Genomic DNA, 15258 nt, shown 5'->3' on the forward strand with positions numbered 1-15258 from the left:
GACCCTTTTTATCGACAGTAGCCTGCAAAGTATAACCAAAGGAACGCAGGAACTGAAATCCGAATCGAGCAAATTGACACGTAAACAGAGCGGTTGCCCGTTGACTTTTACGCGAAAACATGGACGATCAGTTGCTGGTACGTTTACTATTTAAATATGTCTTTTTCCAACCTATTATTTAAGATCGAACAATCATCCGACGGGCTGACGGTTCTCTGTCATATTCCTGACCACTTATGTACGATCGTCGAATATTTGACGGCTTTTGACTGTGTCGCTTCGACTTAACCTAACCTAACCTAAGAATTTCTACTTAATTTATTTCGAATGACGTTACTCGTCAAATTTAATTGGTTCATCTGTTTTTTCCAATGAATCTATTCTTTTCGTTGAACAATCTTGTTATAATGACGTGTCTTTTTTATCAGGAACCCTCACTATACACCGTCAAGGGTATGGTGATACTGGATAATGATGGCAACAGAATACTGGCAAAGTATTACGACAAGAATGTATTTCCAACTTCAAAGGAGCAGAAAGCCTTTGAGAAAAATCTCTTCAACAAGACACACAGAGCTAACACAGAAATTATCATGCTGGATGGTCTGACGTGTGTTTATAAGAGCAATGTCGATCTATTCTTCTATGTAATGGGCAGCTCTCGTGAAAACGAGGTTTGTCATGTTTTCTTTTGTTCTTATCTTTTTGTAAATGAACAATGCAAATATCTACTTCTAGCTGCTCATGTTGGCGAATAATAGGATTTTCACTAACCCAACTGGTCAGGATTTATCATTCGCTTCTTTGACAGTGAATAATTCTTCGTTAAACTATAATTAGAGATTTTTAAATCGTTTCACGTTACAGCTAATTCTTATGAGCGTGCTGAATTGCTTATATGATTCCATAAGTCAAATTTTGAGAAAGAATGTTGAAAAGAGAGCAGTGCTTGATAGTCTGGATATTGTGATGCTGGCTATGGATGAAATCTGCGATAGTGGGTAAGTTTTCTGAGATATTGGATTTCCAGATGATTGAAAAATATTTTTATGAACTAGTAAAGCTAGTTTGCACTTCATAAAAAAAAATTCCGAAACCCATATGAATTGAATCCGAGCTCAACTTATGGTTAATTATTCCTCACACAAATTAAGATATTTCTGTTACTTAGCATTATTTTGGATGCCGATGCGAGTAGCGTAGTGACACGGGTAGCACTGCGAACAGACGACATTCCACTTGGTGAGCAAACGGTAGCACAGGTGAGAATGTATACCCCTTATTTCAGTCTTCACTTTCTACCATGTCTCTTTTTCCTATATTATGAAATATCGATCTTTCAGTGTAATCCTATCGTGACTTGTCTTTAGACTGTAATTAATATTTATTCATTTTACTCTTACAGGTCATACAGTCAGCAAAAGAGCAACTTAAATGGTCGTTATTGAAGTAATTTAATTTTATAAAATTAATGTTAAGAAAAAGTAAAAAATTGAGCACGTGACGTGAGTGAAAAAAAAAAAAATATTACATGATCTATGTGAATAAACTATGTGAATAAACTAGCAACGACCATGATTATAAATCGTTAAAATTGATTATATGAAGTATCGTCACATGAAATTGAATGAGGAAAAACTTTCAGTTTTACATCCATGTGACGCCCCGGTTTTCAGTCGAATATGCATTGTAGTTTACGTGATCGCAAAGCTGAGTTTACGTCAATTATTTATTTTCGTTTCAGTCAAATTTGAATCAGAGATTTAACCTTTTTTAAAATTCTGGCTCACAGCCACCAGCAGAGCGCTGCGGGCACCTAACATGACGAAATACTCGACGCGTGACTGGATAAAGGAAATTCCGGTACACTTTTTCTCTCGTCCTGTGCCGTGATTGGACGGGGAAACGCGATTCAGCCAATCACAGTGCAGAGCGAGAGAGACAGAGTGTACTGGGACTCTCTTCATCCAATCACGCATCCGAGCATTGGGGTAGCGTATAAGCTCGACGACCGGATGACTAAATCATATCGTGCAGCCTGCAGTTGCTACTATCAATAGTTACCGACAAAGCACAGAACGAGTTTGTGGAGACGTTGGAAACGGTGTGCCTACAGGTGGAACCATTATCGGTGCACGGTTGTTTGTGATACTTCCGTAACACATAGGTATGTCTATAATAGAAATAAAAGTGGGAATAAGTAAAAAACAGGATTAATTAAAACGGTATATCGTATATAGCCGTCATCTCTGGGACGTAAACAATGTACGGTGTATTCTTGTCTCGAGATAACGGATCAACGATAATGTTGGTACTCTCCATTTTTATCAACGAATCGACTGCAGTGCCTCGGGTCGTATGTTACTTGCGTGCTCTCTGCGTACACAATGCAAAATCGTTAGGACCACCGTCAAATATCCTCGTGACCGACTCTGTACTAGGTTCAAATACTCAAGTATTAACCGTTGCTAACTCTTATCCGAAGACCGAAGTTTTACCGAGACGACGCGTAGGCAGGTGCATGGCGATGCGTGTCGCATCAACCGATCAACCAACACCGTATACGGTAGGACAAACCGAATGCGCCTGGAGGAGCAGCAGCCGCTGCATCAGCGCGTCGGTTCAACAATGTCGAGACGGTGTCGAGACCTCGAGGCTGTTTAGTCAAGGCACACCGCTCAACTTGGTCGTTGTCGGTTTTATACCCGCGTTCCCCCGACTTCGTGCACGTAATATAATTATAGTTGTGCAGGTTTTGTCGCGGGCCGAACGCCGCGCGTGTCCGTTGATGCGAAAAAATCCGTAACAGCAGCAGCAGTAGCAGCGTCGGTGTTAAAAAGTAAGACAAGCAGACGGGGATAAATACCCGACAGAATAGCTGACGAGTATTATTTCCGATATAAGATCGACGGGTGGCGGAAGCCTGAGAGCCGGTTCAAAGGCTCTACTTTTACCCTAGTTCCGTGTATGAGATTTATTTTCCTCATGGCTTATCAGACTTCGCCGCTGTTACTCTGTGCCTCTCTCTCCGTTCTCTCCGTGTCTTCTATCCGGTAATATTTAATTTCTAACCCTAAATCTGGGGTCTTTTCTTCTATTTCCGACGGACGGCGGTACGATTCATCCCTCTTCTCATTTAGATATAAATAGAAACACCGAAAGAGAATTATCATTGTAAAATAAATACGGGAATAGATCAATTTTCATATTGGTCACTCATCTGTTATTTATCTGTTTTCTTCAATTATCTACAAATGGTTATAATATTCAAAACGCGTCAAACAATGAAGCGCGTAACCGCATTTGGCGGTAAACATACATACATACATACATGCATACACACATATATACGCAATAAGTAATCAAGAAGTACAATTTAACGACCGGGGAAAAATTCTTATCGTAATTCAATTTCAACTTTTGCCTTTGTTTAACAATCTCTTCTATTTCCTTACTCACAATTTTCCTTCATTCTTTCAGAGCATGGCTTGCTCTTCTCTGTTCTCCCCTCTTGGTATTTATTTACAAATTTATTAGTTGTACAAGGTTTTTCACATCTTGACAGGCATACAAATAATCAAAGTATAAGTCGCTTTATTAAACCTGTTAATAATACTTATTCTTTCAATTTTTGCAGGATTGACGTAATGTCTCAAAACTTCGTTACGGTCTGCGTCGTCTGCGTTTTGTGCGCTGCACACGCTCCGTGTTCTGCCCACACCGATGGACAAATTTCACGCCTCTCTTCCTTGCCAGGACCACTGGATCTCATAGATTCAGCCAACGATGATCGTTTGCAGCCGTTGAAACACCAAATTAGTTCAAGAGAAATAGGTAGAATAAAAAATATGAAGGATGCGTTTGACCCGCTTGAATCGGAACCCGGTGGTCATGAACTTAGGCTCAGGAAACGGAGACACACAGATGATGATGATGATGAGTCTAATTTCACAAAGAGAATTTTCAGGGATTATGGAAATGGAGATAGCATGACAATTGAAGGGTTCGAAAGGCTACTACAAAAACTCAGACTTCAGGAAGATGACAATTGTACATCGGTCCAAAGTGATAAATTTAGTAGAATTGGTGAGTTTTTTTTTTAACTACAACATTCACTACCAAAGTTTTTGTCATTTGTACACAAACGTTGCTTTGTCAAACAATTAAATAACCAAAAATTGAACTCTGGTTCAAAATCAATTCGAAACATTGCTATAATTGTTTTCTTCATTTGAGACGGTTCGAATTTTAACAGAATAATTACAACACGACTGAATATCAGGGTTGGCACAATTTTCCCTGACCCGATTAAACCACTCAATATCGTTGCAAAAAAATTTGAGATATGCTTTTTAAAGGAAGTAAAATACAATTATACCAGAGAAATTTTTATACCAGCTCTCATTAACCATATTTTTACTAACTGTACGTAGTACTTACACCTATACTAATAAGTACGATTTTGTCCTCATAGCATGAAGGGATTTAAAACAAAATTGTTTTGAATTGAATTTTGGAACGGTAGACAGGCCATATTTTGTATAATTATATTGTATAACATCGGACTCTCCATTGGTTTGATATTAAAGATACCTCAATTATGCTCAGTTGACCCTTGAAGTAACACATGCCATCCAATCAGTTGAGTGAACTTGTCCAATTGTTTTACAAATCAATAATATCTGCTTGTATTGTTGCAGCCTCTGATTTTATTGGAGGCAATTATTCTTTGTAAGGATTATTTGATCTCTAAAGCCGACGTTGTTAGTAAAAAAATTGAACACTTATCCTTGCTCTTGTAGTTCTTTTCTGACTGTTAAAAACTTGACCGCTCTTGAAACCTAGATTTGAACAGACTAAAAACTCAAGACGCTTGTGAACCAGAGCTTGATATATTGGTCAATGATTTTATTAGCGAGCAATCAATTGCAAGGTTGTCTTGCCTGGTTCTTCTCGCCAAAGACATCACAGAACTTCACTGCGGTTATTTCCGATAGCGATATCTCCCTAGAATTTTTATCGTATCATTTGCATGTTGAGCTTATCTACTCGCGAACATTATACGATACGTACAAGTCCGTCATATCGGACGTTAACGAGCCATATGAAACCGGCGGCTGATAAAGTTTAAAAGTTAATTCTCACCAATTTTTTGGTTCGGCAATTTTTCACAGCATTCCAACCCTTGAGCTTAGTCTTGCTTCTTATCACTTTCGATATTTCAATTTTGCATGTTTTACTATGCTCTATATTTGTATGTTTTCTTCATTGTATGTTTTTTCTCATTCTGACTATCTTTCAGTATTGCAATTTCCATGGTACTCCATTTATGTAAGTTTTCTTCGTTGTATGTTTTTACTCATTCTGTCGGTATTTCAATAACGCATGTTTTATAATGCTTGATTTGTGTATGTTTTCTTCATTATACGTTTTTGCTTATTCCGTAGATACTTCAGTATTGAATGTTTTTTTTTATGATGCTTGATTCGTATGTTTTTTTTTTTTGTTGCATGTTTTTCCATATTCTGTCGCATAACAGTGTTATAAACGCAAAATGTATCGTTACTTTATGTATCGATCAGGTGTTTCCGCTCCATTTGTTGTTCCAATTTTCTTCAAGGGCAACTCACTTATTCTTTGTCCTAAAATATTCTACTTGCAACGCTTTTTTTTTTTTTTTTTTTTCATTTTAATCATACGTATTTAGGCCGAAGATGTAACTCTTCTTGTGTTTATAAGACGCTGCTTCTGGGCGACCTAGATTGCGATTTTTAGTCTATAGCCATTACCGAAACCCTTACCCTGGACAATTCGCTGAAATTATTTTCTTACGTTGCAGATGATGATAACCTCACGAATAACACTTCTCAACCTAACAATGGACTTAATAAAAGTGCCAAAAACCAAAGGGTAAATGTTGAACCTTTCATCTATTCATTCCGAGGTGGTCAATAGCTACATAAAGAAATCATGCCTGCGATAGAGCGTATAAAAATCTTTAATGAAACTCAATATTTATTTTACATTGTCTACTTTCAGTGCCTCAGAAGCAAAGAATTGCTGGATAAGTTTGCCGGCAACAATTCTCACTGGTCGGAAAGTGACAATAACACCACATTGCCTGGTTGGCTTTTGGAAAGGATTTGCCCTGCCCTAGTTTATCAATTAGCAAACTCTGATCCGAGCGGGTGTATCCAATTCCCTGAGAATTTATCTACCGTTGCAGGCATGACCGTAGGAAACGAATCCGAGGCAAATTCAATGTCTCAACACATGTGGCAAGGTTGGTTGAATAACAATGAACGATAGTTGATACGAAATTTGTCAACGCTTTTGAGGAAAATGACTCACGCATTTACACAAGAACTTTTATATCGTTATTTACATTATATTTATTCATTTACTTTTTTCCTCGCAGTTTGGATTTGGTCTTCACTAAGTATTCTAATTATAAGCCTATGCGGCTTGCTCGGAGTAGTCGTGATTCCGGTCATGAATAAAACTTACTACCACCAGTTTATACAGTTCCTGGTTGCGCTCGCTGTCGGAACACTCTGCGGCGATGCTTTGATACATCTTCTGCCACATGTGAGTCTCAGACTTTTTTTCCTTGATGCGTTGTATAAAGCTGTATTTTTTTTTGTGATGTTTCTAATTTTGTATTTTCCACAGGCCATGATGTCCTCGGGACATGAGCATGACCACCATAGTGGTTCCGGGCATGAAGAGCCATTGTCGAATACAAAACATGACCATGATACCAATATGTGGAAAGGTTTTGTGGCAATGATGGGATTGGTGCTTTTCTTTTTTACTGAAAAAGCTCTAACTATGATCGCCGAATGGAGGAAATCTCACCAGCGTCGTACCAAGGTAATTTGGAAAAAATATTTTTCACCAAGCTTTTAACGCATTGATGGTAATGGCAAAGATGTTTTTTACTCTTTCAGTTACCTGCACGTGTTAAAGTGATGCGCGAGCCTGCCGACACAACTGGCAATAGTTCGAGCAGCGACAAACATTGTAAACACAAGTATTCATCCTACCCATACTGCTACGGCGAAATCACAACAGAAACTCAAGGTGAAGCCATGTGCTGTTCGTTAGAAATGATTTTTAGGATTATTAGCTTTTTTCAAAATCACTGTTACTCATGCCTCGAACATTTCTTTTTTTCCTCAGACAATCATCATAATCGTCAGCACAACAATCACCAAATAACGGCAGCAGTTGTAGAGGAAGAAAAACCTCTTACGTCCAATAGCAATGCTATCTTGAAATCAGCCGATGATGATGTTGATAAAAGGCAGGACGAAGATTGGAAGATGGACGAGGCTATAATCAATCACGCGAATAAGAATAGCGAAAACAACGATCCGTCTGTGAATGAGGTTGAGAGCTACACGGTCATTATTCGTGAACATGAAACGAAACATCACGGTCACACGCATTCGCACGGTAATTTCGTCTCTCTCACTTCTGCTTATTTACCATCCCTTGCCTCTGTAACAATGATATTTCCGCAAATTATCCTACCAAACTAAAGTCCTTCCGCTCTATCAAGGTCACGTACACTCGGCTCCTGAATCGATGTCCAGCGTTGCATGGATGGTCATCATGGGTGATGGCCTGCACAATTTTACCGATGGTATGGCCATTGGTGCAGCTTTTGCAGCTAACATTCCCGGCGGATTTTCAACGGCTATTGCAGTATTGTGTCACGAATTGCCTCATGAACTGGGTCAGTTTTTATTAATATAATTATACAGACAGCAATATCAACGATCTTTTTACTGTACTAAAGTTTATTTATTAATTTTTTTTTTTTAAACTAATCGTCTACAACTAACGAATCTTCACGTTCCACAGGCGATTTTGCCGTTCTACTGAAGGCTGGGATGAGCGCTAAACAGGCAGTCTTCTATAATCTATTATCTTCCGTGCTCTGTCTGTTTGGAATGGTGTTTGGGATACTATTAGGTGCCGATCCATCAGCGACAAGCTGGATCTTTGCAGCTGCTGCTGGAATGTTCATCTACATTGCTTTAGTGGATATGGTAAGCTTTTTTCACACGGCGTTATTCGTCACGAAATAAAGTAAAATAAAAAATTTTCGAAGTGAAATGAATCACCGACATTCTTTTATCCTCAATGCTCAGATACCGGAATTGACATCGAGTCACTCGGCGGAAGGAGGCTCGCAGTGGCAGTGCGTTCTACAAGCGATGGGACTAGCAACGGGACTTGGCATAATGTTGATCATTGCTTTATACGAGCATGATTTGAAGCAGATATTTCAAGATTAGTGTAAACAATGGAAAATCATTTATTTACACGAAATGAAAAGGAGGTGAGTAGTCGATTCCTTCATTCTGGTTTTAATCAATTTTCGGCCAAAAGTGTCGAGTTTTAGTCTCATTCTTTTTGTTGTTTACGTTTTTTAGTAATCCGCGTCCGTTACTTCACGGTATATCAGAATATGTAACAATGGCGTAAGAAACAAGGATAAAATGAGGCTAAGGTCGAGAGTAAAGTGGAACAACAATAAAAACTACTCAGTACAATTATCATTAATGCGACGCAATGTGCTTGGATAAATAAATTTTTCCACCTAAACAATGCAGTGAAGATAAACAAAAGGTCATACAAAGAGACAGTACTGAAACCAATAGGAAATTTCACTGTCAAATTTATCACGTCTTATTCTTGGTGCTATTTATTCACAAGAGCTGAGACAAAAGACGAAGAAGAATAAGATGCGGAAAAAAAGCTAGAGATTGAAAGGAGGCTTAAAAAAAATATTTCCAAATCAATCACGCAGCTACTCCGATTTCTTTATGCTAATGAATTTCTATTCTTTCACAATGTTGTTCCCAGTGATGAACTTGTGCATACATATATTACATACATAAGTTCACAGCACGTTCATTGAACAATAAGATATTTGATAGCGAGCTACTTTTATATCGATATTTGTTAAATTTCAAAGCTGAGGTAACTTTCAATCATTCTGTTTCTTTTTTTCTTTACTTCACTCGGTGACTTGAAAAATTTTTTTTTTTTACTGTCATCTAACGGGGTTCTTTAAACCTGTACATGAACTATTGATACGCGTTACGAAGGTTTCATGTCGTTAATTGCAGTAAATTTTTAGAACTCCACATTGATTGAAGGATTAACCAAGACAGAAACAAAGGAACTGCAGCTCGAACATCTAACAAATCTCTCTATATATAATGAAAAAAGTCAACCGCGTCGTGTACATTAATTATGTTTTAAGGCAAGTTGTATTAAACAGTGAAATGCGTTTAGATTTCTTAAATAATTTGTTGAATGAAAAATATGGTCGGCATTTAACTATCTTATTACAGTACCGCATAAGTATGTATAATAATAATAGTAATAATAATAATAATAATAATAATAATGATAACATTAATAAATGATTATTGCAGTCTTATCGTGGCTTAGTGGAAAAGCAAAGGGCTTGATTGATGGCTGGACAATATACGTGTTATTGATTTGAATATAATCTTACTCGAGGAATTTTGAACACTTTTTATTTTGCCACATTTTAAAAGTACTTTGATCTTAAACTTTCGCTCATTTATTCAGTATTAATTACATATACTCTACAATCTTTCACGTATCTCGCTAAGATTTTAAGCCTTTTGTAATTTTTAATTAACCATAACGCAATAAATTTGTAACCATAACTATTCTTCTGGTCAGGACTAAAACTTGCAAATTGCATTCTTGTATTACATACAGTTAAGGGAATTCAATTACTTGAATAACAAGAAGCTTCCATCACAGGTTTTGAAACCCTTACTCGAAAATAAATTTATCAATATTTAATAACAATAAGACTGAAAAATATTTCTTTGCTTTATCGACCAAATTTATTACTATTCTTCCAATGATTAAAACTATTGGTGAAAATTTTGGAAACTTCTTCCTTTCTAATACGATCGTTTGCCAAATCAATATCTAGAAATGAAAAACATGAATTTTGTAAAACTTATTATAAGCTATTTGCAATTTATTTTATCAAGTCCTCTTTTTATTTATAATATCTTCGAAGTACGTTATCTCAACTTCTTTAATTATAAATTCTTTGATCGTGATCGAAAACGGTGTAAGCGTCTAAGTACTTATAAATATCATTTTGAAATAACAACTTGGACATAATTGTATCTGTACATACATACCTTTCTAAAACCTTTGCAGTAGTTTTGCGCTGATGATCTTGACTCTGATTTGATTAAAATTTCACATCAGGAATTCAGTATAAACCAATTGTGTTTTCGATCGATTTATATTTTAGTTTATAATGTAACAATGAAAATAGAAAAAAGAAACTGCCATAAACTTTACTCTTCTTTTCGAGCTACACTATTTTTCATTCAAATTCATTCCAACTTGGAATTTTACCTGATATCCCGTACGAATCGATGAACAGATCGAATAATTCTCTTTATCCGTTCGAGTAAATAAACAGGTAAATGAAGTAACTCAGGTATGCACTGATTGTATTAATAATTATTTATTTACAAGTTGAACAAACAATCGATTGGTCATGCTTAAAATGAAGTTGCTATATTTTAGAAGTTTTTGCCTTATCACTTAACTATAAAGACTAATGTTTCTAGGTTCTTGGGATTTCTGATAGACTTTAAAAACCAGCAACTAACTGTTGCAGATCGAAAACAAGAAAGTAATTAATAATAGATTATCTGGAAACAGTGCTCGGCAGATTTTTAATGGTATTTTATAAAACAAATTAGTCCGTTTGAACTTTTGTACAGTAAATAAGTATAAGTTTTTTTTCTTTTCAAAATCAATAGTCATCAAATTAGAATAAGCTCGTCTTTGTCGCTTAGCTGTGCGGTTAAACTGAATGCGGTATCTGTGCTGGCCTCACTGTTTAAGCTATCATTGAACGCTACTTTTTTACCCGCCGCATCGTTCATCTCTCTCATTAATCCTGCCATATCGTCATCTGGGTCTATTTCTTGAGTTTCTCCAACTACGTCTATCTCCATCGACTGGTTATCCAATACTGAAGCTTCCTTTATAATGGGTTTCGCTTCTTCAAACTGAGTGGAAAAAGAAAACGTGTTTTTAATTACAACTGTACATATTATTACATCATTGTTTTGTTATCGATTATACAAATGTGTGCATTAATTATTTTTGATTCATGCGATGAAAAGATCACACATCTTACCACCATAGATTCAAGTTTTAAAGGCGGCGGTAAATTCATGTGAAAGACGCACGACGAATCGAAAACGACTGGGACAGGCTCGTGGCATTCTATATCAGCTCTAACAGCTCCACAGGCTTTGAACAATACTTGATGCTGATCCTGCATGTTAAGAAGAATTACTAAATTAACGATCAACTGTCGAATTAACATTAATTCACCTTTAGTATATGTTTACGGCAATGTCTTGCTGCCGGTAGCGTTCTTTCCCCACACTTCACTCCGCCTTCGGTGAAAATGCACTTCGTAACGTTGGGAGGCTTCTGCGCTGGACCCTCGGTTGCCTGGTAAATGAAAATTATGTTAAATACATTTGCTATATGCTATACTTTATGTTGTAAAAGTTTCAATTTTTTCACTTTGAGTTGTGAGTAAATGTTGAAAAATATATTTCCTTTCAATCAATGATGATAACGAAATTTTAATATATGAATTGTTTTTTATACCTGAGCTCGCCTCTCCAACGATTTTTTGTAAAGGATAGCTTCGACGCCACTCCGCCTGTGGTAAGAGTTCAGGGCTTTTAATTTATCATAAATCTTTTTTTCCTTAGCGGTTTCTTTCGGCTGATCGTGAATGCTACCTGTATTTTAAAATTAATCAAACAGTAAATATTAGTTAAAAATTACATTGCTGCTGGTTGATCTAAGCTGGCCAGACTTACAGGTGGTTTCTTTTTCCTTTTTCACTGTGTGCAGGTACTTTCGACGTTTTTCTTTGAATATATGATGCAGCCTTCTGAATTGGTCAATGTAGAGCGATTGGAGCCTGATGAGCTTTTCCCTTGCTATGTATATCACCTCTTCGGCGGTGAAGATTCCGGCGTGCCTTAAAAAATTAATACTAATGATTCAATAGATAAAAAGTGTCTCTGTCACGCTGGAAGCAGCTACTACAGAAAAGAAGATTTAGGGTACCTCATTGGGCAAATACTCGAAATGGAAATAAAATTATCGTGGAAGAAAAGTTGATCACTGTTCGTTTGTGGAGTTTGTAAAAATATCTAAAGGGGACTAGATATCGCTACAAATCATTAAATTCTTTTTCCTCGTATTCCAGAGTTGAAGCGTTTCCATCTCACACTGTCACCTGAAAGAAGTCTGAAAGAAAAAATAATTTTCCGCCAACGACCATGATGTCAAAGGTTCAGCCTGTTGGTCTGGCAGGTCAAAGTACTATACACGGTAAGTGAAGCATGCAACAAATTCATGCTGGAATTTCTAAAAGTAGGTGTTTTCTTAAAAACAATGAGAGAACTCTGCAAGAGGATAATTGAAAATAAAAAAAATGCTAAAATTCTCTTCCCAGCAAAGATTTGTAGATGCAGAGTATTTTCTTGACTTTCAGTTTTCCCAGCTCTGTGATATCACGAGCAATCCACCATTGAGTAAATGTTAAGCTTATGATTGTTTCTCAGGGTTAAATCAACATCCAGTTAGAACAATAAAAATGAAGGTAAATAACTATTTTGGTATTTAGTCCCCTTATTTAGTAATGCACAAGCAAAAGCAAGCTAGCGTTACAATACGTAATATAAAATTCAAACCTTACTTATAATTAATCTTCTAAAAATATGTGGTCACATTATTTAATAGGTACATATTTTTAAACAACTCTCAAAGCGTATGACGGTATTTCACATAGATTACAGGCAATTTGTTGGAAAGTTCCCTCAATAATCAAATGCAAATCTTTACGATCAGACGAATCATCATTTTTAGATAAAAATATAGAATTTTGAACATTCATCCCCCTTTAATGCCGTAAGCACCTGAAATTTGAACACTTTATATTCGGGGAATGTCTAATATTTTCCGAATAGTTTAAGGCTCTCAAAAATGATTCTAAAAAATTCTGTGATCATTTCATGAATCCACAACTTTAAAGTAGATTGAAAACTTCGTATACCTGCAAATAATTTGAATAGAAATGAGAAGCTCAAATTTATAATTTGCATGTGAGATATTTGCATCAGGGCCAATAATTCCAATTTCAATTGCTGCGATATTTGAGTTGCAGGACAGTATACGTGTAAACAATGAATTATCCAAGCTGAGTTCTTGTGCAGAGTGTCAAAGATCCGACATACTTAAGTGGGTCCTCCTGCGAACTTTGGAGGCTTTCGTCTTCGCTATCGTCGAGGAATGCACCACGTAAAGTTTCGCTGACAACTACAGGTTCGACATCGCTATCCGAAGAGCTTGCATAGTCAAGGACATCACAACCACTGGCATTTATTCTATAGGCATCAATTTCAGCTGAAAAATAGAACACACCTAATGAACAACCACGAAAAAGCTGAAGCAGTGACAATGTTAAAAAAAAATTAAAAGTGTTATATCTCTAGAAAAGATGGGCCCTCACCAAAAGGATCCAGAACCTTCACCTTTCCTTCTTCTTCCTCTGTATCCTCTGCACTAGAATCTGTTGGCTTAACATAGTGGCTTAGATTAAGAAGCAGAGTTTCCGGGGTCTGCGGTGGCGAATGCCGCGATGTGGACTTGATGCGAGCTAACTGTGCCCTTCTCGCATGCTCTGAACAGTACCTGAAAAGCGAAGGATCGTACAGAACTTCTCTTGTGAAGCCATTCATCGTCGTTTCGAGATACGAAGTTGATTTCAATTTAAATAAATTCAAACTGAATAAACATTCATTGCTCCACTTACGCAAGATCTCTTCGATCACCTTTCAATGCCGGGTTCTGGCACTTACGGCCATTACTGTTGTAGACAAAACTGCATTGCTTGTAAGGTGCAGAACTATCCTCTAAAATATGTCTGGAGCAATAAGCGTAGCCCGCAAGGCTCTGTTGTTTGCATTCGTATGATCCGTAAGAACAACTTTGACTTTCAGATGAACTCTTTCCAGGTCCAATTCGGGTTGCAGTTGCGTTTGGCACACGAAACATTGCTTCTGGAAATAACGGTGGATATAAAAAATTAACTTTAAAAACCAGGTAACTACAAAAAAAATATTGAGACTTCAGTACTAAGTTCAATTCAATTGAATTGGTTCAGAGAAATTTTTGTTCCATGTTGTGATTCGGTGGAATTAGGCAAAACACATACTTTTTGGCATTGTGAGAAGTGGTGAAAGAGTGCAATTGCGCTAAACTTGCTAATAATCAAGCTCCATCAGTATGAATTCTCCGATTTTTGACGTTTCTCTACATTTGAAGAAGCATTCCTTTGACGAATATTCAACTCTATTGCCACCCCTTTTTCACAATTCGTTCGTTTTGATATTTTTTACAATGAATTGCGCGTTTGAGTTTTACTTGAAGATTACCAAAAACCAAATGACGCAAGGCGCTATTCATCCGTATTCAAACTTGCCGCCATTAATATCGATCGCATAATAATGGCGGCGATGTATCGATATTATGACACTAAATGCATGTGCATGTATAATGAATTAAAATAATTTTACGTTATTGATGAATTCGAGAATGCGGGGAGAATTTTGAGGTGATGAACAGATTTATAAAATGGTATAAGTCAATTCGACGACTTCGGATGGAATTTTCGGGTCAAGTAACGCGGTCGAGAGGCGTCGACAACGGATCCGATTAACGGGTTTTGCCGTCGCCATTTTGTTACTGTCGAGATCACTGCGACAGAAGGTTCGCTGCGTACGTATGTACGGTACATACAACGTGTCGAATGTAGTATGTAATTTCCGAAAAAAGCATTAAAACAATGATATCGTTATTCGGAGACGATTGAACGGACTCGGCTCGGTTGGTACTCGATTTTACGAGGAGCAAGGCTCGGCGTGAAGCTGAAATACTTACAACGAACGGTCCCACCGCTGCGACACTGTTGACGGAGTTACAGCGAAAGAAAAACTTTTCCTCGAAGGTCAGCAACGGCCCGTCGAACAGTCTTGCTACAGTTTATACACACGGATGATAACGATGCGACAATAATAACATGCCAGACACACCGGAGACGACATCCTAACCAACAATCCTCCGCCCTCGTCGAAT

At 37.1% G+C, this 15258-nt stretch overlaps 3 protein-coding genes across 23 annotated transcripts; 2 read left to right on the forward strand and 1 right to left on the reverse strand.

Moving 5' to 3' along the window:
• The first annotated feature begins 2 nt into the window (after positions 1–2).
• Positions 3–1585, forward strand: LOC124182321 (coatomer subunit zeta-1). Its single transcript, XM_046569432.1, has 5 exons — positions 3–137; positions 429–674; positions 868–1001; positions 1172–1262; positions 1406–1585. The coding sequence occupies exons 1-5, from the start codon at positions 120–122 to the stop codon at positions 1451–1453; spliced, it is 537 nt and encodes a 178-aa protein (XP_046425388.1). The 5' UTR covers positions 3–119; the 3' UTR covers positions 1454–1585.
• Positions 1586–1753: 168 nt separating this feature from the next.
• On the forward strand, positions 1754–13395 carry LOC124182297 (zinc transporter foi). 13 transcript variants are annotated; one of them, XR_006870732.1, is made up of 14 exons: positions 2893–3053; positions 3638–4086; positions 5840–5910; positions 6040–6283; positions 6419–6588; positions 6673–6873; positions 6951–7083; positions 7183–7458; positions 7565–7741; positions 7870–8057; positions 8160–8350; positions 12329–12453; positions 12617–12724; positions 13289–13395. XR_006870732.1 is itself a non-coding variant. In XM_046569372.1 (12 exons), exons 2-11 carry the CDS (start codon positions 3648–3650, stop codon positions 8304–8306), a joined length of 2046 nt encoding a protein of 681 aa, XP_046425328.1. In that variant the 5' UTR covers positions 1754–2167; positions 3638–3647; the 3' UTR covers positions 8307–8350; positions 8445–9460. The 13 variants fall into 13 exon arrangements, 11 of the variants coding, with proteins under 11 accessions (XP_046425328.1, XP_046425326.1, XP_046425327.1 ...); XR_006870733.1 differs by having other exon boundaries at positions 13283–13387; XM_046569372.1 differs by lacking the exons at positions 2893–3053; positions 12329–12453; positions 12617–12724; positions 13289–13395 and adding exons at positions 1754–2167; positions 8445–9460.
• On the reverse strand, positions 10528–15202 carry LOC124182307 (KAT8 regulatory NSL complex subunit 2). 9 transcript variants are annotated; one of them, XM_046569404.1, is made up of 9 exons: positions 15064–15202; positions 13937–14183; positions 13634–13815; positions 13359–13527; positions 11934–12112; positions 11716–11852; positions 11431–11556; positions 11231–11371; positions 10528–11099 (listed from the first exon to the last, which is right to left on the reverse strand). In XM_046569404.1, exons 2-9 carry the CDS (start codon positions 14176–14178, stop codon positions 10851–10853), a joined length of 1425 nt encoding a protein of 474 aa, XP_046425360.1. In that variant the 5' UTR covers positions 14179–14183; positions 15064–15202; the 3' UTR covers positions 10528–10850. The 9 variants fall into 9 exon arrangements, with proteins under 9 accessions (XP_046425360.1, XP_046425362.1, XP_046425359.1 ...); XM_046569406.1 differs by having other exon boundaries at positions 13937–14180; positions 15064–15201; XM_046569403.1 differs by lacking the exon at positions 15064–15202 and adding an exon at positions 14339–14648 and having other exon boundaries at positions 13937–14180.
• Between the last annotated feature and the right edge of the window lie 56 nt (positions 15203–15258).

The sequence above is a fragment of the Neodiprion fabricii genome, chromosome 5 (assembly GCF_021155785.1).
Source record: "Neodiprion fabricii isolate iyNeoFabr1 chromosome 5, iyNeoFabr1.1, whole genome shotgun sequence".
Classification (NCBI taxonomy): domain Eukaryota; kingdom Metazoa; phylum Arthropoda; class Insecta; order Hymenoptera; family Diprionidae; genus Neodiprion; species Neodiprion fabricii.